The 25,594-nt window shown below is 38.4% G+C and overlaps 2 protein-coding genes across 6 annotated transcripts in view; both read right to left on the bottom strand.

The window, feature by feature from the left end:
• Window positions 1–4,481: 4,481 nt before the first annotated feature.
• Window positions 4,482–7,056, bottom strand: LOC139151914 (protein Tob1-like). The gene is made up of 2 exons (XM_070724957.1): window positions 6,860–7,056; window positions 4,482–6,235 (listed from the first exon to the last, which is right to left on the bottom strand). The coding sequence occupies exon 2, from the start codon at window positions 6,170–6,172 to the stop codon at window positions 5,213–5,215; it is 960 nt and encodes a 319-aa protein (XP_070581058.1). The 5' UTR covers window positions 6,173–6,235; window positions 6,860–7,056; the 3' UTR covers window positions 4,482–5,212.
• Window positions 7,057–22,646: 15,590 nt separating this feature from the next.
• The window catches only part of LOC139151919 (uncharacterized), a 47,236-nt gene continuing 44,288 nt past the window's right edge, over window positions 22,647–25,594 (bottom strand). For all 5 annotated transcript variants that reach the window (XM_070724970.1, XM_070724967.1, XM_070724969.1 and 2 more), the window contains exon 8: window positions 22,647–25,369. In XM_070724970.1, coding sequence (XP_070581071.1) covers window positions 25,253–25,369 — 117 coding nt within the window. In that variant the 3' untranslated portion in view covers window positions 22,647–25,252. The remainder of the gene's footprint in view (window positions 25,370–25,594) is intronic.

The raw sequence follows: 25,594 nt of genomic DNA, 5'->3' as shown, positions 1-25,594 counted from the left end.
CCCCCCCCCCCCCCCCCCCCCCCCCCCCCCGTTTGACCTTACATATTGCAAACTTTGTACAGCTTTAAGCAATATGGCATCTGTTTTGACGTTATTTGCAAGCAGCTGACACATCATGGGGGCTGTGTGCGAAGTCTGAGATGAGTGTGCAGTACTAGATTGATTTACACAGAGAGTTTGTGGTCCACCCATCAGATATGAGTTGTACAGTGGCCACTTCCACAGATAATCAGCTCTGATAGTGTCAGCCCAGCAAAAAAACAAACTACAAGCAAGTCAAACTTGCTACTATTGTATTATAATCATCCATTGTGTATGCCTTTTGGCTCATGTGCACGTATTACATATATGTATGTGGTTAAGGTACGAAGACATAACTTTGTGTACTAAACGCCCCAATGATGTGTTCTTTGTCCTGTATGGGCAGACAGCCAATGTCAACGTCCTGGTACTGTGTACTCACTGGTGAGTTACTCACTGCAGTCACTCATGGCCGTTTACCAAATGAGATAACCCCAAACTAAAGTCCTTCCTCAATTACTTTGTTTTCTCTGCAGCGTTTACTTTATTGGGTTTGGTCTGAGAGGCCCGGCCAGATGATGTTTTCTCACCGTCTCAGGTGACACACTGGCAATAATGCTGACGGCTGCATTCAAGATACGGCGTGTTTGCCTCAGGGACATGCTTTCAGAGAAAATGAAAGCAATCAAAATCTTACTAGCCCGCCGTTGTGCTATAGTCTGTCTTGACTCATCCTGACAGAAGTGGGGATTTGCTTTGCACCTAATTTACGTAATGTATAAAACTGCACATGCTCCCAATAACATAACAAATTCAAATTGTTGCTATATATCAAATACACTGAGCTCAACCTTGGACAGCTTGATTCTCAAAAGTCTAATAAGAAAAAAAATATTTTGTCACAATTTTAAAATGGAGTGTTTCAAGAGGAATATACAAGAGCAAAATTACAGACTTTCAGTTTGAAGGTCATACCACCTTCATCTAAACCGAAATGAGGGCATTCTTTACTCTTCCCTTGACTGACTGTAAAATTGTGACAAACAATTCCGTGGGACGAACACAGTGTTTTAAAAGGTGAACAACAGCTTGATAAATTAGTTTTATGGAAGACATTGCAATATTTCAAATTCTGGTGCAATTGTCGAATCTGACTGTCTGTAGCCATCATATGGAGAACACATTTCAGAATACACTGATAATAACTACTTTCAGAATTAAGTTTGCTATTTTCAGTTTTCTATGCTATGAAAAGGTCTTCATGATACAGCACAATAAACCATCAGCTGCTCTATCCTGTCTGGTGATGAGCCATATCAATAATACATGAGATGAAAATTTGTGTATTATTGAATGAAAATTTCATCATTGTATTGTTTGTGTCCCATACCTGGAAAGCTGATGAATAATTCAGTAATTAAATACATTTGTTAAGATAAATACAGTCAGCATGACCTGTGTACACAATAACATATCAAAAATATTCTGAGGAATATACACTGTAACTTATGGCTATAGTTTCATTTACATAGATAAACTTGTCATACTCCTAAAAGAATAATGATTTTGCTGTTTCTAACTTGTTTGTAAGAACTGAAAAAATATAGATTGACAGGTTGACATGAGGTCCACACCAAATTAACCCCATCTTCATCACATCTGTGCTGACCAATCTTTCTAAGATACAACTTGCAATTCACAGTGTGGAAGGACTACTTTTGGGAGGAACGATGGAAAACATATTGTCTATCTAGAGTAACCACTAGGGTCACGTCCATACATGAAATGCATATCCATATAAATAAACTAGTTTTAATAAATGAACAGTCTGGGATCTCTCCTGGGTTATGGTAGACCCTAGCCTTCCAGCATAGGTTTTGGTGGAAGCATAGTGTATACAGTAACGAAGAAGAGATCCTAGACTAACGTTTGGAATTATTATCAAATAAAAAAGACAGCAAATAGACATATAAGTTCTAAATTTTGGATCCATACCAGAATGCTAATGGTCAAGCAAAGGTTGACAGCACATGGTGTACTTCCTACTTGTGCTGACATCGGCTTAAGTCTAAAAGGACTACAGTAGTCTATTTATACTGGTTCATTCACCAGATGACAGCAAATACATTCAGCATTTTAATTATGACCTTGAAAGCTAACTATCTGCAGAACAGCATGCATTGGTCTTCGGACAATCCAGGCCCAAAATTCACTATCAATACCACCGTCATGCTAGCACAATGCAGCTGTGAGACAAAACTGCACTTGCAAACTTTCCATATGGGGAAATGATTGGGCATTGCGGAAAGAAGTTACACGGGGATAAAGCGTCCCATTTCGATATGGCATAATTTTACTATCTGGTGGAAAATAAACCATGTTGGTTAACACAACTCTCAAGAGTTTTTTCTGAACATTTTCTGATGTCACTTTTTGTCAATAACCGTAAAACACAAGAATTTTTCACAATTTTCAAATGTAAACAGTGCACAGCAAAGAAGCACTGAATCGATTAATATTTTGTTTTTCTAGTCTCCAAGAAGTACATAATCTGCAACATTCCTAGGTACATTGATTCCAAGCGTAGGCAATGAGGCATACTAAAAGACAAGATACACAGCACAAGAGTTTGGTTATTAAACGGAACATAAATAATGAAAGACAGCAAATGCCACAGTTGCAGTCTCCGAAGAATCCCTAAAACAAAATGACTCATGGTTGATTTGTATCCAGCCGGCGAAAAAGACTTCAATCGATCATACAATATAGATTATATTGATCTGGGTTTTAAAAAGCTCACTGGATGAGCAGGATGACACGCCGCAAGTGTTTTACAAAGCTAAAAATACCTCTTTCATGCATTCTAATTTCTCAGCTGGAACTAGAATAGAATTATTTTGGGATGATAGGTTTAAAAATGTTGACATGCATGGTGCAAATGAGCATGACAAAAATATCATTTGCCCTTCCCTAATACTGGAAATGTCAGTGTTAGACTGGCTGTTCTAGGGTACAGAAGCAGAGCAAGAAAGATTGAACTATGATATGAGCAGATGTCTTTTCCCCAGACCTACATGCAATTTCTACATTTACAACAGTAAGAATTTTTGGAATAATTCAAAACCCGTGGTTCAACTAGAAAAATCTTGCAGGAGATGGGCGTAGATTAAAGCACAGACATTTACGCTCCCTATGAGTAAAAAATTAAATTTCTCATTTGGAAAAATTATAATGCAGAGTGCCTTGTAGTTCGTCACAAAATAAATTTGGAATTAGCCACCACTTGAATGGTTGGTATTTTTATTTATTCCAATTGCACCGTTGAGCATAATATTATGGCATATTTGATAGCAAGATTTTACAGCTACACACAATATGTGTTAGTCTGTTTGATTGTAACATTCAATATTCTATTGCCATGCAGGATTCCAGAGGTTCTTAGCAGGTCAAATACAATATTGGGATTTTGTGAGCGTGGTTCTAGTTTGTCAGTCAGTAATTATTTTCAGCTTGTTCAATTGAACAGAAATGCAAGTACCACTGGAAAAAAGACTGGCATGATTTCACAGTGCGTAATCATATCTATGGAGATCGGTTTGAAGTGCTCCAATAATAGGCTGCTTTAACTAGCTCTACTGACGTCAGCACCTCATTGAGCGCACAAGGCCTTTCATGCATGTTTATGCCTCTCTGACATCACTGACTTACACTCACTCTAGCTGAATTAGATGTTTGGATACAGCTTTCCCAGCAGTGGGGCCGCTTCACTTCCATTAATGTGAAACATTATACAGAACTGCAACTGCAGAATCTCTCCGGAGTGTCACCTTGCATTGAAATGCGCCATTTATATCCGAGTGGGCGTACCAGTTTTTAGTGGACGAGGGGGAAGACAAATTTGGCCGACATCCAATTCTGGTATTCATGCCTTTTAACCCTGGTTGAAAATTATCAATAATACTGTCAAATGTCATACGTCACTCGCAATATTTTTAACTCATTCTGCACACAGCGTGAATACATGATGTAGCTTCTACACACCCATGAGGTTGAACAGTTATTAACCCACCCACCTGGGTACATGAATGGCAAACAAGTCAAATAAGCTAGTTTGAAAAACAACTTTCTCCAGAGTTCATTAACATTCAGGTACATCATAATTAAACAAATTGATTGGAAAGGGGTCAGTTTTTTATGTAATCACAAGTTGCAATCTGATCCAAGATTTTCAAGGTGAATAGTTCAACACATTTCTTGTGATCTACATCTGATTGGGTAACATGCATGCACAAACACATCCCCAGAACACACGGAGGACGATAGGAAGCAAATTACACCATTACCATTTCAAGAAACATATGCTAACTCTTCAAGGATGCTGCATTACCTTAGTAAATTCCAACTTCTTTGAATGTTATAAAATAATGCCACTGACACAATATTTTTTTTTTAATTTTTTTTAATACAAACTTAAAAATATGGAACAATATAAACATTACCAATGCACCACCTAAACTGGGAACTTAAAATAGTATATATATATTTGTTTCTTGTGAGTGTAACTTTTTATTGCACAATCTGTAGAAAAATTAATATTTCAGATTATGTATCTGTATCTCTGAATTAATTCTTGAATTGTGGCAAACTCTTTGGAAGTATAACACAAAATACAAGATGTTTTTGATATTCCTTTGGGGAAATAAGATCACTAGGACAGTATTTCCACATGTCTAGGCTTAATATAGATATTTTTTGTCTTTTTTTCTTACAAAAGTAAAAGCTTGCACAGCAATCTATTCTTAGTATAGAATTGCCAATGTTGAGTAGAAAAGATAAAATGCTTTTTAATACCCAAGTACAGAAAGGATACCAATATATACTCTCAAAGATAAATTTTTTACTGTATTAAAGCTAACAAGAAATTTCATTAAATATCTCATCTTGGAAAATAGGAAACTTATACCCGCAAAAGGTTTACTTTCAAAGTATACAAATCAATAGTACCCTTGGGCAGTATCAGAATGATTATCAAAACTTCAAAAACATCTTTCGCAACTTCTGGTACACACCATGTAATCAGTCTTATCGTCAATCCATGATGAACTTTGTGCTCACCTTCATGCATTGTGAACGACGTACACAACATCGGTTACACGCATAATTAAGTACTCTTTTGTAAATTTCTATCAGTTCAATTTGCTACAACCAAAGACTGTTGGTTGTATTGGCCAGTGTACGGCACATTAAAATTTAAACCTTCAAACAACGCTTTGGCAGCATCATTGTTGTTGTTAGCATTTTGCAGGGGTTCATACCCTACATTGGTTGGCTGCAGAGAGAAGCCAGCATCTCCACCCCAAACACCCATGTTATCCATCTTTGGCTGTGGATACAAAAATTCTTTAGCATTTGGGGAAAGAGATCGGGGTCTCTGAGCATACATACCATTTAATGCTGAACGTTGTTTCATGTAGTTTGTAAATTCAGTCGGTGACAGTCGCTGTAAGTTGATCTTCTTGGATGCAGTCTTCATCTTGGTGGAGCCAAATTTAGTCTGCGCAAAGGTTGCTGCATCAAAGGTGACTGGTTGAGCTTTGTCGTGGTTTGGACTAACTTTTCCAAACATGCTGGTTGGTGAAGGTGATTTGAAACCTGGTGGGACAGGAGAGGTCGGAGAGAGACTCATGCTGCTGAGGGAGGAGGATAGAGAATCAATAGGTCTGAAGGAGTCTGCTTCTGGATTGAAGGTACTCTTTACTTCGGTTATTGACTGGTCTAGGCTATTCAGCGTGTCATCCTTGTCTTCCACATACAATACTTTCACAGCCCCCTTTTCTCCAATGCGATAGGATACTTCAGATGGATCAATCCAGATGCTGAGCTCATCTGGCATGTTGCCGCGGATTTCGTCGAGGTTCAGACCACTCGCGGTTGCAGCCTTCTGGAATACGGGATCCAGTTTTTGTCCGCTAACACGCAGGCAGCGATACCCTGATCCCTTGAATGGTTTCTGGGGGTACCAGTGCCCTTCAAATCTCTTTATCAGACCCTTCTCGAGTTCGTCCGCAAAGATATCGACTCTTCGTCTGGGTAGCTTGTTGTACAGATATGAGATGACGAAGTTGAGTGCAACTTGTATTTCCACTTTCATGGCGCAGTATTTCTCCTCTCGTATATGGTATATAAAAATAGGTCTACAATTACAAAGCTTTATCTGAAATGCAAAGAGAGAAGAAACACCAAGACATTAGCACGATGATTTCACTTTCAGGGTTGTCCACAACGCCCACGCCCGCTAATTAGCATGTTTTCCTGCCTTACCCGTGCCGTGCAACCTCCGTCGTAGCAGCTATGTTTTACGAGAAAACAGTGGCTGGTGCACGGAGGGGAGCCGGCGAAACGATTTGGTACGCTATATCTCACAAACCAACACAAAACAAACAAAAAGATCACTAAATAACTTTAGCACAAAGAACTGAATATGATATTGGCCACGTCGATGGAACTGGGGGAGTTTCCCTGCCAACGAACCATCACCATACGAACGCAATATTGAATTCTGTCTGCGAAGACGCCATTTTGATTCGAGTTGTGAAATACAGCCGTATGGTTAGATTTTTTTGCGATATCACAGAATCTCTGAAAATAAGCTCTCTTCATTTATTTGCTGTTGGTATGTAGTAAGAATTCTTACACAATAAGTATGGTAAGCTAATGAAGTTTGATATATTTTGAGCCTTGATCGCAATTTTGGCGACTCGCTGTACAATATCGAATGAATGAACGGCTGGCAAAACAAAGCTTGCACATTTGGTAAACTACGAGTGAATATACTTACATGGCATCAAAAATGCGTTCCAGCGACTTGACTTGCGCCAGGCGAATCAATGTGTCACTAATGCATATAAAAAAGTATAAAAATGGAAGTATAGATGTAAATTTTGTGCACGCAGGTGGAGATACTCAGCGCAGTCACGGGGCACAGTAGCGAAGACGAATACACTGGGTTGCAGACAGACATATATACAGTAATATATTCATCCGCTTTCCCTATGTGGGACTACTTTCCAAGTCCCCAAAATACGGTGGTATATTTTCTATCCTGGACCCCTAGATGTAATAAAATTGTATTTTAGAAAACTTTGGAACGAAACTTAGATTATTTTGCTATCGATATTCGTTAAGAAACACCAATAACAGATGGATTACATCTTTATCCTCTTCAGCGGATGCAGAAATATATATCTTAGGTCGTGATACAATCCTACTTATTTACATTCTGCTTTTTCAGATTATGATTGGTCAAAACTTTGTTGACGCAACCTACTTAATTCCATTAATGTAAACATTTCCTAGGGTTGTTCCGTTCGTGACCAAAATAGCCCCAATCACCCTAATATGGCATAACTTTATCATTTTGCATTTGTTATCGCAGTTTGAACGAAGAAAATATTAAAGTCGTACAGAGGCTATGCTGGCTACAGTGCACGATCAAGACAGTAGGCCCTAGATGCAGATACTATTGAAAACCCGTATTGCACATAATTTTCATAGATGACAACCCTGAAAAATTAAAATTTCGTCAAAAGATAACCATGAAGTCCGTCGCAAAACAGAATATATTTTAACTTGTTTGGTTCCGAATACGTGTGAGCGAGTTCATCGTAAGAAAACTTCACAATCATGAATTCTGGACGTAACGAGCTCTTTGATCCATAAAATTAAAAGCACAAGAATTGCAATTTTAATAATGACGTTTGTTGCGGATGAAACAAAGGTCTGAAATAGCACAAGCTATTTTGACTGAATTTTATAATACTAAAGAGTAGAATGCACAATTTAAACTTTTTTGGACATAGACCATGACTGAAGTTAGATTATCCGGTTTTTGCTGCAACGTCGATGTCCGAAAAGTTTAAAGTCCACGATTTTTCAGCATAATTGTGGGTTGAACAATATTTAATATACATTATTTTGATCGAAATTCTTGAAGGCAAGATTCACACCACTGCTTAGGGACTTCAAGATGACTAGATACAGCCAATATGCAACAAAATTTGGATACCATACGTTTCAAAAACTATCACACATTCCCATTTCCATGACTTTGGCGTCTAAAGGTCTGATAGAGGGCGGTCTCGCCCCAGTGGAGACTGGTGGTAAACAATAATGGCGTTGACGTCATCAACTATTTATGAATGAAGCTCCGCCCCTACGGTATTCTTGCAGCTAGCCATTGTAAACACGAGTGTCCTAATTTTAGCTGCCTTTGCCTTATTTGGAATAACCGCAAGGGTGGGTATTACCATACGGAAGCATTGCTATGACGCGACGTTTTTATTGTTATTTTGTATTGATTTATTGTTGCTTTTTTTGGTGAATTTTAAACTTTAAAATGTATTATTCCTTTTCGGGAACGTGCAACATGAACTAGGCCTACATTGGTACATTAACAACTGTTCGTTTTGGCAGCGCACTTTATCAAATTTCACTCTAAAGTCCGTAAATACGTCAAGGAGAAGCAAAATTTGGACCCTGCACACATACATGATGCAGGTGTCAGCTACTTTTGCAAAGGCCGTTTGTCACAGGAAAAGATATGTCTGGTTTTTTCTTCCATGCAGTGAGCACATACTCAGTCTGTTCCGTTTGAATGTTGATGCAGAACATGAAGAGTTACTCGAACCTATAATTGGTAAATTTAGCTTTATATATTAGAGAGAAAATATAGATTTTATTTCTCCAGGAACTATATGGTGGCCCCACACACAAAGGATTTCTCAGGAGAACCTGGTTTGTAAGATGAAAATATTTGAAAACAACGAAAATCTTAACACAGCAAAATTACAAACACAGAGTGGATATAGTCTCCAAACACCGATGAGTACGATTAAAAACTGTCTTTTGAAAGAACCGACAGCTGTGTGACGGAGGCACTTGCGTAAGCCGTGTCCCCCATGGCAACAGAGCGTAGTCCTATGCGGAAATTGAAAGCAAAGCTGGAGGCAGCTAGCTGGATGAACCAAAGTGACATAGGGGTTTTGCGGGTTAAATATTTGCATGTATATAGAATTGCGATTAAATTGACGGCTCGGGACCCGAACGGTGCAAAGGCATCCCCTAAGAAAGGAAGCTTCTCATTTTCGTCATATTTTTTACGTCAGTGTAGTCTTAATTTTCATTTGCTACTCAACTACCACGTTCTTTTTGTTTTGAGCACTATGTTTTATCCGTGTTTTTTATTCACGTTTAATGTTGCTCGGTATAACGTCAGAGACTGTAGTGAAAGCACTGTGATTAGTCTGAGCTGTTGTTCGCGAGCGTAAAGTTCAACAATTTTATTCATCTTTTGAATGTCAAGCTTTCAACGGTGTGACGTCATTTTCACTATTTGAGGAGGCTTCCGAAATGGACACGCGTGATGGTTGCATCCCGCATCCAAGGCCTTACGACGGGATTTGATGCTTGTTAAAAAAACGCCCACACGCACTCTCTAAAAGGTCTCTTCTCCATCGGAATGCATGTATTGTAATTTCGCCCGCAGTACGCGTCGTACGTGGGTAGGGTAATTTTCATCAGCATTTGAACACTTGCTGATGTTGTCGTCATAGGTACATACAATTGGACACGCACAGCTATACGTACGCTAAGCCGGAAGGATTTTAAACTGAACGAAATCAACATTCATTGACCTACATATGCTTTAACAACTAGAGAGTTCGAGTTGTTTATGTGAAAAGGACTAAGTGGGATTCGAAATCTTGGCAAAATATTGATGAACTTTTGGTTATTTATCTCGAATCTTCAAATTTATATGTATCGTGAGACACATTTTTACGTTTATGAATTTGATAAATATATATGCACTTCCCTTGCGCCGTCACGGTGAATTTAGCGTTAAGCTTAATTAGAAAACACCCTCCCCCCAAAAAAGCCATTTTTTGGTGGAAATACAGAATATCGTGCGCTGTGCTACAAACGACGCAGGCCAACAATAAGTTCCAATCATCGTCGTTGAAAACCGTGGTTATACGACGTGACTAGGATACATAAAGATGTCTCAGACTCCTTTTTCAGCCCGAAGACGACGAATTAACAAATTACTGAGTTCTGTTGAGCTGCAGAAAAACATTTTGGTTCGAGCGTCTCGGGCTGAACGCATGTATTATCAAACAAACATGCATGTATGCAAATACAAGCACACAACGTCAATACTTCATTAGGTCTCCTCCAGCACGGTGTGCATGTTAGAACGACGACCAGCCGATGTCGTATGTCACTTCATTTAGAAGTAAAAACAAATAAATTTATACTTGATAAATTTACTTGCTTACATATTTATTTACTAATCCATTCCGGAATACAGACGACATATAAAGATTTTCGAATTTCAATACCAATCATTTCTCAATCAAATGTCAAAATAATACGAGACGGTAAGTAAATAAATTCAAGCTGATACGACGATTAGTAACTAAACACAGAGATTAATATTACCGTATAAAATAAGTAAGTAACTATGGTAACCCCGCATTACTTCCAGGAAATAACTAGTATGAAGTCAGTCATATGTAGGCGAGCCACACGATTCAAATTATGCTACCACCACCCCGATCCCCCCTTCCGAGTTCATCATTGGCTGATTTAATTGCTGGAAGGGACAGTCAGTTTAGGGATGCACCATTAGATTTTAGGGGTTAGCAGAATGAGGATGTGCATTTTTTCTACCTTTAAACATATGGCATACTCCTGTAGAGTGAGCTGAGCAATCGTACTGTACCTTGGGCTTTCCAGAAGAGTAATATTTTATAGATTACTTTTTACTTTCGATCACCCCTTGCAAGAGTCGAACAGCTCATTCCTGAAGTATGGACTGTGTACGCCCATTCATGTTTGTGTGTGCGAAGACACCAAGTGAGACAGAAAGAGTTGGTCAGATTCTAATCAAGCAATGTACAGAATATATCGATTCTAATCAAGCAATCTACAGAAGATATCGATGGTCAATTGTCTAATAGCCTTGTTCACGGTTACAGGTTTGTTACTAAATATAGCTGTACGCGCGCGACATCGGACACGCAGCTTGAAATGCGGACAAATTTTATCAATGTTGCATGCGTGGCTGTTTTTGCAGCTTGTACTCTGAGTCGTGAATATGTTTTTTAGTATTCACTGTTACACTAGCAGTCGCCCACTGAGATGTATTTTCGTCGTTCTTGCATGCGTAATTTTCAAAAGCGTAATCTAAAAATGCGGACAAATATTTATTTTTGCATATTAATGAGAGAACAGTGACGTAAACTGTGAACGGCCCTATTCAATTTAATTGATGCGATGCAGCAATAATTAACAAATTAACATCATTCAAAATAAAGAGCGATTAGCAATCGATAATATATCGAGGATGTTGTTTGGATAATTTCATTGCTCACATCAAGTCAATTAAAAAACATTTATCATAGCGACTAAAATTTCTTTCTTTCTATTTCTAAGCCGAAATCTACACTTAGTAATAAGAAGGGCTTACTACAATGCTGTATTACACTTGGTAAATAATCTAAAAGACTAGGTTTTTGATAGATGTTTTCAGATGTAAGATATACTTGTGGTGGTAATGGCACAGTCACCTGTGGTCTATTCCGCTCTGCGTCTATGCTCCCATAGACATGTGTACATATGCCTGAGAAGACGTCTATGGGGCGTATAGACGCAGAGCGGAATAGACCACAGGTGACGGTGCTAATGGTAACTTTTTAAAGCTTATTTCATAATCACGATGGAATGAGAATTTGACCATGATGGTGGTACCGAACCGGTGGTACCGGTAATCCGACCAGTTCATCACTGTTTAGAAAGTTGACACTGTTCCAATCTTCAACATATTGTATGCCTTGTTTGTAGCAGATTCACTAAAACACGCCAGTGCTGTCTATGATGAACTTTATACAATCAAGGTACCGTTGAACTGTTTCTCCACCGTGTTCACAAAAAGTCGACAGGGCCGAATGGCTGACGTTTGCGAAGATACGTAGCTGTATTCGTTTATTTGATCTCTGTCACAGAACTGTGACACGGCCTTTAAAATAGTTCAGTGTTTTTTGCGCTGTAGCCGGGGCATGGGTATAGCTACAATAATTGTAGTCTGAGAAGCCCTTTGAATTATTCCAGCTATGACATGATGGAAAGGGGTAAAATAATATAATAGCTCATACACAATACTTAGCACAGTACAATTTAAAATACTGCCAGCATTTTTTGAAAGAAACTTCTTATTCCACTGCTCTCTTTCCATGATGAACACAACATAAGGCTTATAGTCACGGTTCCCTTGTCAACGGTATAGAGAGACTCTGGCTATTAAGTCGACTTTTGACTCGCCAATTCCCCGGATAAAGTGCAACAGCTGTTTACCTTTGGGTCCTTGTCGTGCTGTTCATCATGTTTTTGTAACATCCAGACAGGGTCGTTGTCGTTTAAAGTAGGTTGAATGTATTGATGAAGATATATTTATTTTTTTTAATGTAATGTCACAACTACCATCCCCAAGTGACATTTCAAAACCTATGGTGATTTTCAATCAAGTGGAGTTTAAAGTTGAGGTACGTGATGAAAGGGAGTGCAGTTGCTTTAAAATGCTTAAAACTGGAGAGGAGACATGACGAACGAAATTCCCATTTCACTTGTATCAGCCGGATTTCATCAACTCTCATCTACCTTCGCTGTGGCCAATGTCAACGTTCTGGGTAACCTCGACTTGGGAACGTAAGGCAGCCGTCATTATTTACGACCGAGGGTGGTCGGAGGAATTGCATTAGAAAACTCCGACATTTTGAGTACCCCCCCCCCCCCGCAACCAATCATGATGAATTTCAGCAATCCCTTTCTAGCACAGAAATTTGACTCACTCCCCCCCCCCCCCCATCTCATTAAAATCAGATGTAGAGTACGGCGACGTCTCTGTACCTGCGCGTTTTCTTTTGCTGTCGCCTCTCACTAGTGAGAGGCGACAGCAAGAGAAAACCGCGCAAATACAGAGACGTCGCCGTACTCTACATCTGATTTTAATCAGATTGTCCCCCCAACCTGGAAAACCTAATTATAAATACATGTATTTGTATAATTTACGGATTCAGCATCAGTAAAGATCTTTCAAATCCTGATTAACCCTGCTAGATTATCATCAGTTGCCTCACGACGGTTGAACTAAGGTGAAAACAACAAAATGAAATTCAAAGTCACAATAAAATATATATATAAAAGCTCACCCTATAACCAGTATCCAATCATACCGCATGTTTAATTGGTATGGTTAAATGTCAAAATGGTCAAAATTAAGTCAAATAAAACATACATTTCTCTGATATAAAGGGAGAATTGACAACAGTTCAGTTTTGTCATAGATACTGTGCACAGACAATGGTATCTGCTGCCGAGAGCATTCCTCCATGACCAAGCTCTACTTCCACCTTCGATCACAACTGTCGGAAATGACTGTATGACGCCATCACCAACGCTGTCCTCATCTTCACTGTCACTAGTGTCATCGAGTACATGAGCAACAATATCATTCTCATCATCACTATCTTGCTTTTCATTTACTGAAATTCTTATTGAAATCTTCACAATGTTCAGCACACTTTCAGTGTTTACGAATCCACTGCTTTCAGCAAAGCTACAGAACTGCAGCTTAAAGGGCCCAGTAGCTGTAACTTTTGATAATGAATTTTTTACACTAATGCTGTTTTTATTACAAACCCCAGTTTGTTGTTCTTCTCTGGATGGATCCAAAAATAGGTTGAAATACCAATTATATAGCTTGTCAACACAGCGTCTATATGTATACAATGCATTGTTATTGTTTACAATTTTGAATTCCAGTCTGGACCACTATTTTCACGTGTCAACAATAACAATGTATATTTACATATTTACAAGCTGCGTTGACAAACTGAATGCTGCAGTGTACCTCAACATGCTTTCGGGAGTACAGCGAGAAACTGTAGCTGACATCAAAAAAAAAATAGTGAAAAAAACATGGAAAGTTGCAGCTGAGGGCCATCGACAAACATGGTGTACGGAGATACGAGATATATTATGCTTAGACACATCCAACTCCTTGTTATGCACTGGGATTATCTCGTTTCCAGACATAGCCCGAGTTCTTCTTAGTGTATCCTAGTGTGTCAGTTGTATTAGAAAATAAAACAATTGAATTATACATTTGCACATACAGCTACAGGGATATTCGTGCTGAGCTTCCTCATCTTGCTCGCTGTATGTATCTTACACTGACCAAAACTAGAGTGTGGCCAAACATCACACAGAGTTCCGAGTTTAAAATGCAACATATATATTTTTTTATTAATAATTAATTGATTGTGACAGAAACGTAAATTCAATGAAAAATTTCACTCTTTTCCTTACACATAGATACATCATAGTCTATATGTGATGTTCCACTGCCAAAAATATGTTTGACCCAAAGTTGAACAAGTGTGTACAGACTTTTTAAGATAAGAACTTTATAAGGTAGTATGCGCCTCGAAAGCGAAAGACTTATTAAACTTTTGCGTTAACTTTCCCCAAGGAAACTTTCAACCATGCTCTTACCAATCAACAATAAAAACGAGGGGTCACCGTGCAATTTTCGGTACTAGGGAAGCAAAGTACCTAACTTTTACCGATATTTGGAATTCAAAATGGCTACCATTCCTGTGTCAAATCTATGGGAAAGAAAGAAAATTTCCATTTTTGATAAACTAAGACGGTGAAATTTTTCTTACACCAAGAGCTTTAAAATGCGCCCCCACAAGTAGTATATCAGGAAAAAGATGTAAAAACTTCAGAGTCCGAATATCTGTCCCCAAGGCGACAAATAAACGAAAACCAAGATCCGTAAACTTGTAAATGTTCCAATACGAACAAGAATCTTCACTGTCTTTGTCACGTGAAACTATAGAATCATAATGACACCTTTCTCATTCCGAAAATCTTGTTAATGGCTTATCTCCGTGCGAGCTTGCAGCATTTCTTAACCTTGTGATTTAAATGTCATTGGCAGGAACTTCATATATTTTCTCAGTCTTTCGTGTGACATGCGTGGAGTATAACTCAGTACTGAAAACGTGAGCGCTAAAAACATGTTGAGCTGTTCGCATACAGACAAGCCTTGATGTTTCAAGATGATACCAAGTCACAATGATACCACGTATTAGATGTACAGAATCTAGGTTAATGTGTCGATGGGTCTGTGTATGGTTAAAATTTACAGGGAAAAGTGTCTGGTATTTTCACTCCTCATCGGATGTAGTTCATGGTTTTACTAGAGATTTTTTTCTTCTTGTTTCATGAAAGATTTCGATTAGTGCGCAAACTATATAGATATGGACAATTATTCATGGTATCAAGTATGACTTACAGTTAGTCGATGATTTTCTTCCTTCTGCGTCAAAATCTGGGTCATTGAATAAAGTGCATGAAATTAATGTATGGTTACGAGAATTTTTTCTGTTTTATGAAACATTTCGATTACTGTGCAAACTATAAATACGGCCAATTATTCAAGGCGTCAAGTATGGAACACAGTGAGACTATTTTCTTCGGTCTAGATCAAAAATATCTGATAATGAATCGGGTGAATGAAACTGAAATGAATTGAGAAGCTATATCCCGCTGGATTGTCAATCCTTTATCTGAGAGACCTCTGAAACTGTGAGCTCTAATATTACAATAGCACCAGCAGCTTCTGCAGTCTTGTAGAAGAGTTACAACACTGTTAACGCATTCTATATGACATGTGTTTAGGAGTCTTTGCATGTCAATTACACCAGATGTAAGTTAGCTGTCTTTCGTTCAGAACAAGGTAGCAATAATCTGATGCTAGCTATACTGTTGTTTTTTAAGTCGTTTCATATGCTTATTTTTTTAATATTGTTGTCATAGCGAGTTCACACACGGTAAAACTCAGTAAATTACATGCATGGGTTTCCATGACATCGTCTCCGTGGAGGTACCGCCAAGTTACCGTGACTTTCCAACGCTCGTTTTATATTCATGCCCGGAAAAAATGAAATGAGATGGCCAGGAACAGTTTAGACGCATCTCTTATTTATGTGAACTGAGTATGAATGCGTCGCTCGAACATCTCGGTACCTCAGGCTGAACGATAAGACATGTTTACGTAACAGAAAAGCCTGATTGTTACGGTGCTCATCTTCGCGACAACAATACAACTGAGGGGACATGTCAAACACACCACAATGTGAACCCCAAAAGGTAACCGCTTTTAAATTGTGCTCGCCCCAAAAAATAAACAACAACACAAATTGCTTAGGTTTTTAATGATGAGAATTGTACAACGGTGTGCTGTTTTAGTCCTTATCATGTTCACGGACTGTTGAATATTTGAAATCGGTCATGCAACTGGATTGAAATTTGGTAGAAATTCGGACACTGTTTCGAAAATACGGATAAGTGTAGATTTGAGAACGTTCTTAATAGTTTATTAGACTAGACATCGGCTTTGATAATATGGGTGCCAATATGAAGGACGACAGCCCAAAACTATGCGATCGACCCTGACTGGCGAATGGAATAATATTCGAGCTACCCTCACTTTTTTATTACTCCTATAGTAAAACGTATACAAGTATTTACCGATGGTCGACTAATGGTCGAAACACCTTCATGAAAAGTAAATTTCAAGACAAATCTGAAACTTCCATTGTTTGCTCGGTTGAAAGAAAATAGTCTGTATGAAGTAAATGCGGACATTTGATATAGGCCTACATCTTACTATAAACCCCGTTACCCGATTTTCCCTCAGCTATGGCCGCTCTGTTGTACTAGTGATCGCATTTGTCATAGGTGAGTGCCTCTTAAATCAAATCCGAGTATTCTTGCTCATAAAACTCAATCCTAGTGTGCAAACATGAAATATGAAAATAGTTCATCTGTAGGTTACTGACGGATTACCATCGTATTTCTCTTTTTAAGCCTAGAAGCAGGCTAAACATCGTTTCTATGGTTTCCCTATCTCTGTAACCACGGGCTTGAAATCAGTGTTCATGTAATGATGGCAGACTTTCACATGATACTCATCCTTACGGGGCTAAGCTGACTGCTGACGTATAGGCGGTTATGGAAAAATGGACTAAGCTGCATGAATTTATGAACCTCAGAAAATTAAAAAAAAAAAAAAAGATAGACTGGCCCGCCACGTCGCGAACGACGGTGCTTGAGACGTGCTTGAGAATCGATATCCAGGGAAGTAATAGATATGTTTCGTTTCAAGTGACCGACTTCTATTCACCAACTTGCGGACAAGTCCATCAGTGAATGTATCTCGTCGTATGCGATCATGATCATTGTCATGACCGTACGCGTAGCTGTTGTGCAGACACAACTTCATTTAGATTGAAATAGTGCAAACAAACACAGGAATTAAAGACAACGTGTTGTACACCAGTCCTCGAGGGGCTGTGACCAGACATAACCCGAATGTGAAAATACTGAAGACACTCTAGACAGTGACAGCGGTGTATATTTGCCCGGCCGCCTTTCGAGGGTATTGGTGCATGCGGACCAAACATGCATTATTCATTACACGCGAAACTTTCCACCAATTACGGCGCGTGGAGGCGCTGCTCTTAATAAAGGAACATCGAAAATGATCGAAGTCAGACCTGCGCTTCCTACGGACACACTGTACAAAGCTGAGAATCGGAAATTCAACAAAAATGTTTGCGCATTAAGGGAGAAATTGAAAGAGAAAAGAAGAGAGCTGCTGCCTGTGGGACAGACCATTCCCAACGACAATTGTGAGGGGTTAAACTAGATTCAGAACATCGAATGCCATTGACCCCACACCCCGACCCCACACAAAGTAAAGTCTGTCACGAGTGTCATTGAAGTGATAACAATAGAGCCATCTACGAGGGAAAACGAGAAGATATAATCACTGGTGATAGACATTGTCATTGAATTTTCTAATTAACAGACACACCATCACGGGAGAGCTACTATTAGTACTATCTATAACACAGAGAAATGTCACAGTTGACTACCTGCAAGGAATATGACTGTCCATCAAAATTCGAAGGATTTCTCTCATGCACGTATGATTCCCGTAGCAAAGATGCCGATGCAAAGGGTTTTAAAATGTTGTATGCGGAGATTTTTACTCGTAAAATTGAATAACAAAGTGAACATCTGAACACGGTGTGTTTTTAGTTTTAATTTTTTTTTAACGGTAAAGATCAGGCTTTCTGGTTAATATATTTGCAAACTTGAACAAGTTTAATACGTCAGTATTTACTTGTGCGCACTTGGGTGGCTTTCCAACAGAACTGCTAGGCGACCAACAATGATAGGAGCTGCTTGCCTGATCTCCTTTAACCTAAAGACTTTCTTGTGGTGGGAAGTAATGTTGCGCCAGAAATGACCCTGTTTTCATGGTCGGGGGGGGGGGGGGGGGGAGGAATATGCAGTAAATTAATTCCGTTGGTCTTAAAGACAATCTATTTAAGCAAAAAGTAATAGGTGCAGAAGCAGGTAAACTCACTGTGACATCTGCAAAACAACTTTCCTGTATTTAACAATTTGAGAACCAAAGTCAATTTTTGTCACCTTCATAAAATATCATGTAGACAATTTTTTTCTTCAGATTTTCCTCAAAGTTTTAGATCAAAAACTGTAGCCGATGAAAAATGATGTCCATTTGATCCAAAATTATCAAAATAATTGCAGAAAAATTCATAAAAATTGGTGAAATGTTGCACTAAAGTTTTGATGTGAAAAATTACAGTGTACAAAGAGTTAATGAACGGTTAACAGGGATTTGGCTGCAAGTGTCAAACTTTTTGTAAAATAATGTACAAGGGAGAGAATTTGTAAAAATAATGTACAAGGGAGGGAATTTGTAAAATAATCTACAAGGGAGGGAACTTGTAAAAATAATTTACAAGGGAGGGAATTTGTAAAAATAATCTACAAGGGAGGGAGTTTGTAAAAATAATCTACAAGGGAGGGAGTTTGTAAAAATAATCTACAAGGGAGGGAATTTGTAAAAATAATCTTCAAGGGAGGGAATTTGTAAACATTGACTATTCTTGTAGGAGTCTTGTCTTATCATTCAATGCTACACTACATGAAGTAATTTGATTTTCTAGAAAATCAATAGATATGAGACTACTTTGTGTTCAAATGTTTAAACATATTTGTATTACATGTTTCACTCACTTTAATAGTTGCCTTGTAAAGTCGAATTTTGAAATATTTCTATATATACTAACACTGTAAACTGGTCATAGTGTGCTGTAAGTGGGATATTTTATTAAGTGTGCTTATTATCAGTTATATTTTTATGAAGTGAACGTTTTTCCGAACCTGTTTTGTCAGTTTCTCTGTGTGTTGATAATGTTTTTCTACTGTTTTGGCCCGCGGCCACAAGAACTGAAATAAATGCATTTACTGTACTTTTACAAAGTTATTTTGTGCATCCTTTGCCCACCTTACTTATTGAAATACATTGGTCTCCAATATTCAACCCAGTGACTAGCAGACTGTGCTGTAACCCAGTTGTTTCCAATTCAACCCAGTGACCACCAGCCAGTACTGTAAATTTTTTGTCTCAAATTCAACCCAGTGCCCACCAGCCAGTACTGTAACCCGTTGTCTCAAATTCAAACCAGTTACCACCGGCCAGTACTGAACCCTTTTGTCTCCAATTCAACCCAGTGACCACCACCCAGTACTGTAACCTTTTGTCTCCAATTCAGCTTAGTGACCACCACCCAGTACTGTAACCCTTTTGTCTCCAATTCAGCTTAGTGACCACCAGCCAGTACTGTAACCCTTTTGTCTCCAATTCAGCTTAGTGACCACCAGCCAGTACTGTAACCCTTTTGTCTCCAATTCAGCTTAGTGACCACCAGCCAGTGCTGTAACCCTTTTGTCTCCAATTCAGCTTAATGACCACCAGCCAGTACTGTAACCCTTTTGTCTCCAATTCAGCTTAGTGACCACCAGCCAGTACTGTAACCCTTTTGTCTCCAATTCAGCTTAGTGACCACCAGCCAGTACTGTAACCCTTTTGTCTCCAATTCAGCTTAGTGACCACCAGCCAGTACTGTAACCCTTTTGTCTCCAATTCAGCTTAGTGACCACCAGCCAGTACTGTAACCCTTTTGTCTCCAATTCAACCCAGTGACCACCAGCCAGTACTGTAACCCTTTTGTCTCCAATTCAGCTTAGTGACCACCACCCAGTACTGTAACCCTCTTGTCTCCAATTCAGCTTAGTGACCACCAGCCAGTACTGTAACCCTTTTGTCTCCAATTCAGCTTAGTGACCACCAGCCAGTACTGTAACCCTTTTGTCTCCAATTCAGCTTAGTGACCACCAGCCAGTACTGTAACCCTTTTGTCTCCAATTCAACCCAGTGACCACCAGCCAGTACTGTAACCCTTTTGTCTCCAATTCAGCTTAGTGACCACCACCAGTACTGTAACCCTCTTGTCTCCAATTCAGCTTAGTGACCACCACCCAGTACTGTAACCCTTTTGTCTCCAATTCAGCTTAGTGACCACCACCCAGTACTGTAACCCTTTTGTCTCCAATCCAACCCAGTGACCACCACCCAGTACTGTAACCCTTTTGTCTCCAATTCAGCTTAGTGACCACCACCCAGTACTGTAACCCTCTTGTCTCCAATTCAGCTTAGTGACCACCACCCAGTACTGTAACCCTTTTGTCTCCAATTCAGCTTAGTGACCACCAGCCAGTACTGTAACCCTTTTGTCTCCAATTCAGCTTAGTGACCACCACCCAGTACTGTAACCCTCTTGTCTCCAATTCAGCTTAGTGACCACCAGCCAGTACTGTAACCCTTTTGTCTCCAATTCAGCTTAGTGACCACCAGCCAGTACTGTAACCCTTTTGTCTCCAATATTCAACCCGGTGACCACCAGCCAGTACTGTAACTCTTTTGTCTCCAATTCAGCTTAGTGACCACCACCCAGTACTGTAACCCTTTTGTCTCCAATTCAAACCAGTGACCACCAGCCAGTACTGTAACCCTTTTGTCTCCAATATTCAACCCAGTGATCACCAGCCAGTACTGTAACCCTTTTGTCTCAAATAAAACCCAGTAACCACCAGCCAGTGCTTTAACCCTGTTGTCTCCAATTTAACCCAGCAGCCACCAGGCAGTGCTGCAACCCTATTGTCTCCAATTCAACCTGGTGACCACCAGGCAGTGCTGTAACTCTTTTGTCTTCGATTCAACCAAGAGACTATCAGGTGGTACTGCATTAGCAATTGTTTAATGTTGTTGGAGTTGATCACTTAACGGGAAGATGGAAGAGCAGATGGTGTTAGCCGTATTATCTACATGTTTTATTCTTTTGCACTGCAGTACTCACATTTGACATTTCAAATTTAATTTTTAGCCTTTTCAAAAAGGGAGACATGAATGATGTGGTCATGGGAGTTAAGTCAACATCTGACACTTCAGCTGAGCTGTATTCAAAGTTTTTGTCATGTTTTTCAAAATGCAAATAGAAACCAAACAGCTGTTGTGAAAGGCATTAAAATGTGTCAGAATATGAGAAATTATCTTCAAACTCCATTAATAGCTGTAACGTTTGTTAAATTTTCTATTATCTTTGTAATGATTGGGAAATAAATTTGCTTATTCCATATCAAAAATTGTGCCAAAATGTCCAGTTTTCAACTTGTAAATGAAGAATTTGTCTGTGTGAGGTCAAATATTGTTGTTGAAAACTGATTTCTAGTTTGGACTGGAATTAATATCTCCCCTAGCAGGTCGCCAAATGCAGCCGCAAGAAGCTCACTGTATGCATCGCTGCAGTATGATAAGAATCAAATTTTTGACTGCAAGTCGCTGCCATTGCTATCCCACAATGCTTGTCTGTGCGTCATCATACCCCACAACCACAGCTTCAATGTATTTCCACTTTGATTGAGATTTGCAATCAATAAAGTTGTAAAGTTACAAAGATAACTTACAAATAAAAATGCATGAACAATTATTTTTGTTCTGGATCAAATACATAGCAAGCGTCATGACTTTTGTCAAGGGTCAGTGGCCTACAAAAAGCATGTGGGTAGCTAGCCAGGTCTGGCTCAGAGAGCTGAACTATGAACACGCATGGGAGCCTGGAGCATGCCTGAACTAGTTCCCTACCTTGTGAATACTTCACATCTTTACATTGTTGCTACTGTGTTAGTGAGGCCATCAGCACCTTTGACCAGAAAGAGTAAAATAATATTCATAAAACTATTTTTATCAAAAAAACTACTAAGAACAGAAAACTGTCATTTTCAATGGAAATTACAGTTTGAGTCATACCCTGCGTGATTATATAGGCTCAGCCCTATTGTGATATTATATCAGTGATAGGAGTGTATGTTGTGCATAATGTTCTGTGCATGCCTGGTTAATAATTTGTATTTCATGGCGAAAACAGACCAGCTTTCAGGAACAAAAATGATGAAAATGTTGTGAAAAGTTACAGCTACTGTCCTTTTTAGCTGAGCTCATTGAGAAACATCTTGTATTGAGCTTGTAAGGTTTTATCATGAACTGACATTGAACAATAAAATTAGAATGAACACAAAATTCTGCAGTGGCTTTTTTATTTTTACTTATTTTCTGAAATACAAAAAGTCAGAAAAATTGTACATCTTATGTAACATTTGACACAACGACAGTACATGAAAATATTGTCCTGCAAATTACACATTACAAAATCCAAAATTTGTTGAAACGTAGTGGAGAAATACCTATTTACAATGACAGACTGATCAAATACCACGGAGGAAACATTATGCTAAATAGGAAATGAGGAATACACTTCACATTTCAAAACGCAGGATGTCCTATAACCTATGAAATACCACGCTGTGTGAAATGTGCAGCTCTTTAATAGAAATGGTGCTTATACTAACACGACTTGAAATTGATGCTATATCGCTATTAGCAGGGAGCAAAGTGCTTCAAAAATATTGGCTTCCAGCTGTTTAGCTATACACTTCAGGAACACATTTATAATGAACAAACAATTCTTTTCACACGCTGGACCATGAGTGGATTCTGCAGATATGAGATCCCGGATGGTAGCTCAATGAGACACACCATGGTGCTGCCTTATCCTAATACAACCACTGAATTGATAAAATATCTTGATAAAAAATTAAATGTCAAAATTTCAGGAAAAATTACGGGAAAAATAAAACTATGTATTTCATCAAAATACCATCTTTGTTTATACTGGTAGGTAATAATAACCAAGATATTGTACAAACCCTATTGTTTTCAATGGGTACAAGTTGGACCTCGATATATAGAAATCAGGTGATAACCCAGGATCTAACACAAACCCAGTGTTTTCAATTGGTATGGGTTGCAGGAAATAGGGTGATAAGTCCAGATCTTGTGTAAACCCTATCATTTTCCATGGATACAGCTTGGACCATTATACAAGGAAATGGGATGAAGGGTTGAAAATGAACATTACATGGATCGTCACCTTTTCATGTTGATATATCCATCAACACTGTGTGTTTCAATAGACAGAAATATGTACAACTCTAACTTGTTGTATCCTAATGTCATTATTAAACCCTAACAATACAACTATTCAGGGAAATTTTAATGATGACAAGTACACATTACAGAACAATGTATTGGCAGCTTTTCCATATTTGAAATTATTATTACCAGGACCTATTATACCAATACTATATGCAAACATATTGATACCAAATATACAAAAGACTGAGTGAATGCAGATTGAGGCAAATTTTGTTTGCCTTTGGTAGAAAGATGACCATTCCACAGGACTTTTTATCAAATTGCACTGGACACTTGAAAGTTTCAGACGTGAAGAGCTCTACAGAAAAACCATGTAAAATTTGTCATAAATTGTGTTGGCAGAATTCAGTGGTGTAACAAGGCAACAAATTAGTACTAATTGTCAATGTGTAATTGCAATTAGTCCCTGGGTTTTAGCTACTAGTATTTCACTTCTTTGTGTTAATCTGACATCAAATAACTTGTTGAATTGCACAAATATTGTCAAACTTATTGGATTTCACTGACAAAGTTAAACTTAAACAAAACACCAAGAAGATTGATGAATAGGGTTACAAGTATGCAAATGCTCTTGATTCTTTGATGACATATTTTAAAAGTGACTGAAAATAAGAATACAGATCAAAACAAGATCCTTTTAAGACACAAACAACCGTGTTCTTGCTATAATCTGAAGTAGCCTGCTGTGTATACATTTCGTTTCCTATGTTGAACCCAGACGCCATGTACAAATGAAATGCCAGAGCTAAATATTTGATCAGCGGTAAGTATTGGCTAGTTTAGAAACTAGAAAAAATTGATGATGAACATGAATTTTTCATGAATATTACATCCTTGACGGGGCAACAGTTGCCTGGCTACAGTGTGCCGGCACCTTGTCATGCAGCTCTTTCCAATCAATCAAGTGATTTCACTTGACTGAGTTGGGATAATCATGTACGGTACACAGCTCAGCTTATTTCTCTAGTTATAATTCTCATTTCAGGTAACCAACTGTATTGGTGGAAAGAATCACTGGTGATATCACTGTGTGTGAACAGAGCCCTCATGCGACCTGATGCTGTCAGTTACATCATAATGCGTATTTCCGTTCATGTCCAAGAAATGGAGAAAACCACACTAAAAAACAAGTTTGATAAATTCAATTTGTAGTTTGATTATCTTGGCACCTTGACATTCATTTCCTGGTATACTTACATTTTATCTGAAAAAGTATCATCTATTTTGTACAAACTGGACTACAACTGAAAAGTGGCTTTGCCATTACTATATCATGGATGGATACACTAGTACTCTATTGAGGAGCAACTCAAAAAAATTTGAATAGCTGCATATATATATATATATATATATATATATATATATATATATATATATATATATATATATATATATATATATATATATATATATATATATATATATATATATATATTTATTTATTTATTTATTTATTTTTTTCCCCTGTGCTGGCTGCCTCTGTAGTTTTATGAGTTTTATGATGAATTTATCATAATGGAAGCATATGTTAAAATTTCATTTGCCTAGGTACCTCTTTGTGCATGTACATAGTATGGACGGAAGCTCATCAGACCATTTCCATTCTTGGCATTTTCACTCCAGTGAAGCAATCTCCAGCTTTATTCCAGCACCACCCAGGGCAAAGTAGCGTCCACCGTTGGTACTGTCTAAGGCCTGTACTGCTTTATCAAGTGAAACTGTACCCAGAACCTGTGCAATGTAGAGTTGACAAGAAAACCAGCTGAATGATTGGTTACATGCAAAAAATGGAAGACCAATTTCAACAGGTAAGTGAAATGCAATAAAACAATATGTATATGAAAACATTGAGATAAAATTGGTTTCTGCACAGATGGTAGAAAAGATTAGTGTCCTTGTTTTAGCATCATTAAATGGTAGAGTTGCTATACATTAAACAGCAATACCAAAATGGTA

This window comes from Ptychodera flava, chromosome 15 (assembly GCF_041260155.1).
Source record: "Ptychodera flava strain L36383 chromosome 15, AS_Pfla_20210202, whole genome shotgun sequence".
NCBI classification, from domain to species: Eukaryota; Metazoa; Hemichordata; class Enteropneusta; family Ptychoderidae; genus Ptychodera; species Ptychodera flava.
The sequence above is the reverse complement of the archived record's forward strand: the minus strand, read 5'-3'. Positions and strand labels throughout refer to the sequence as shown.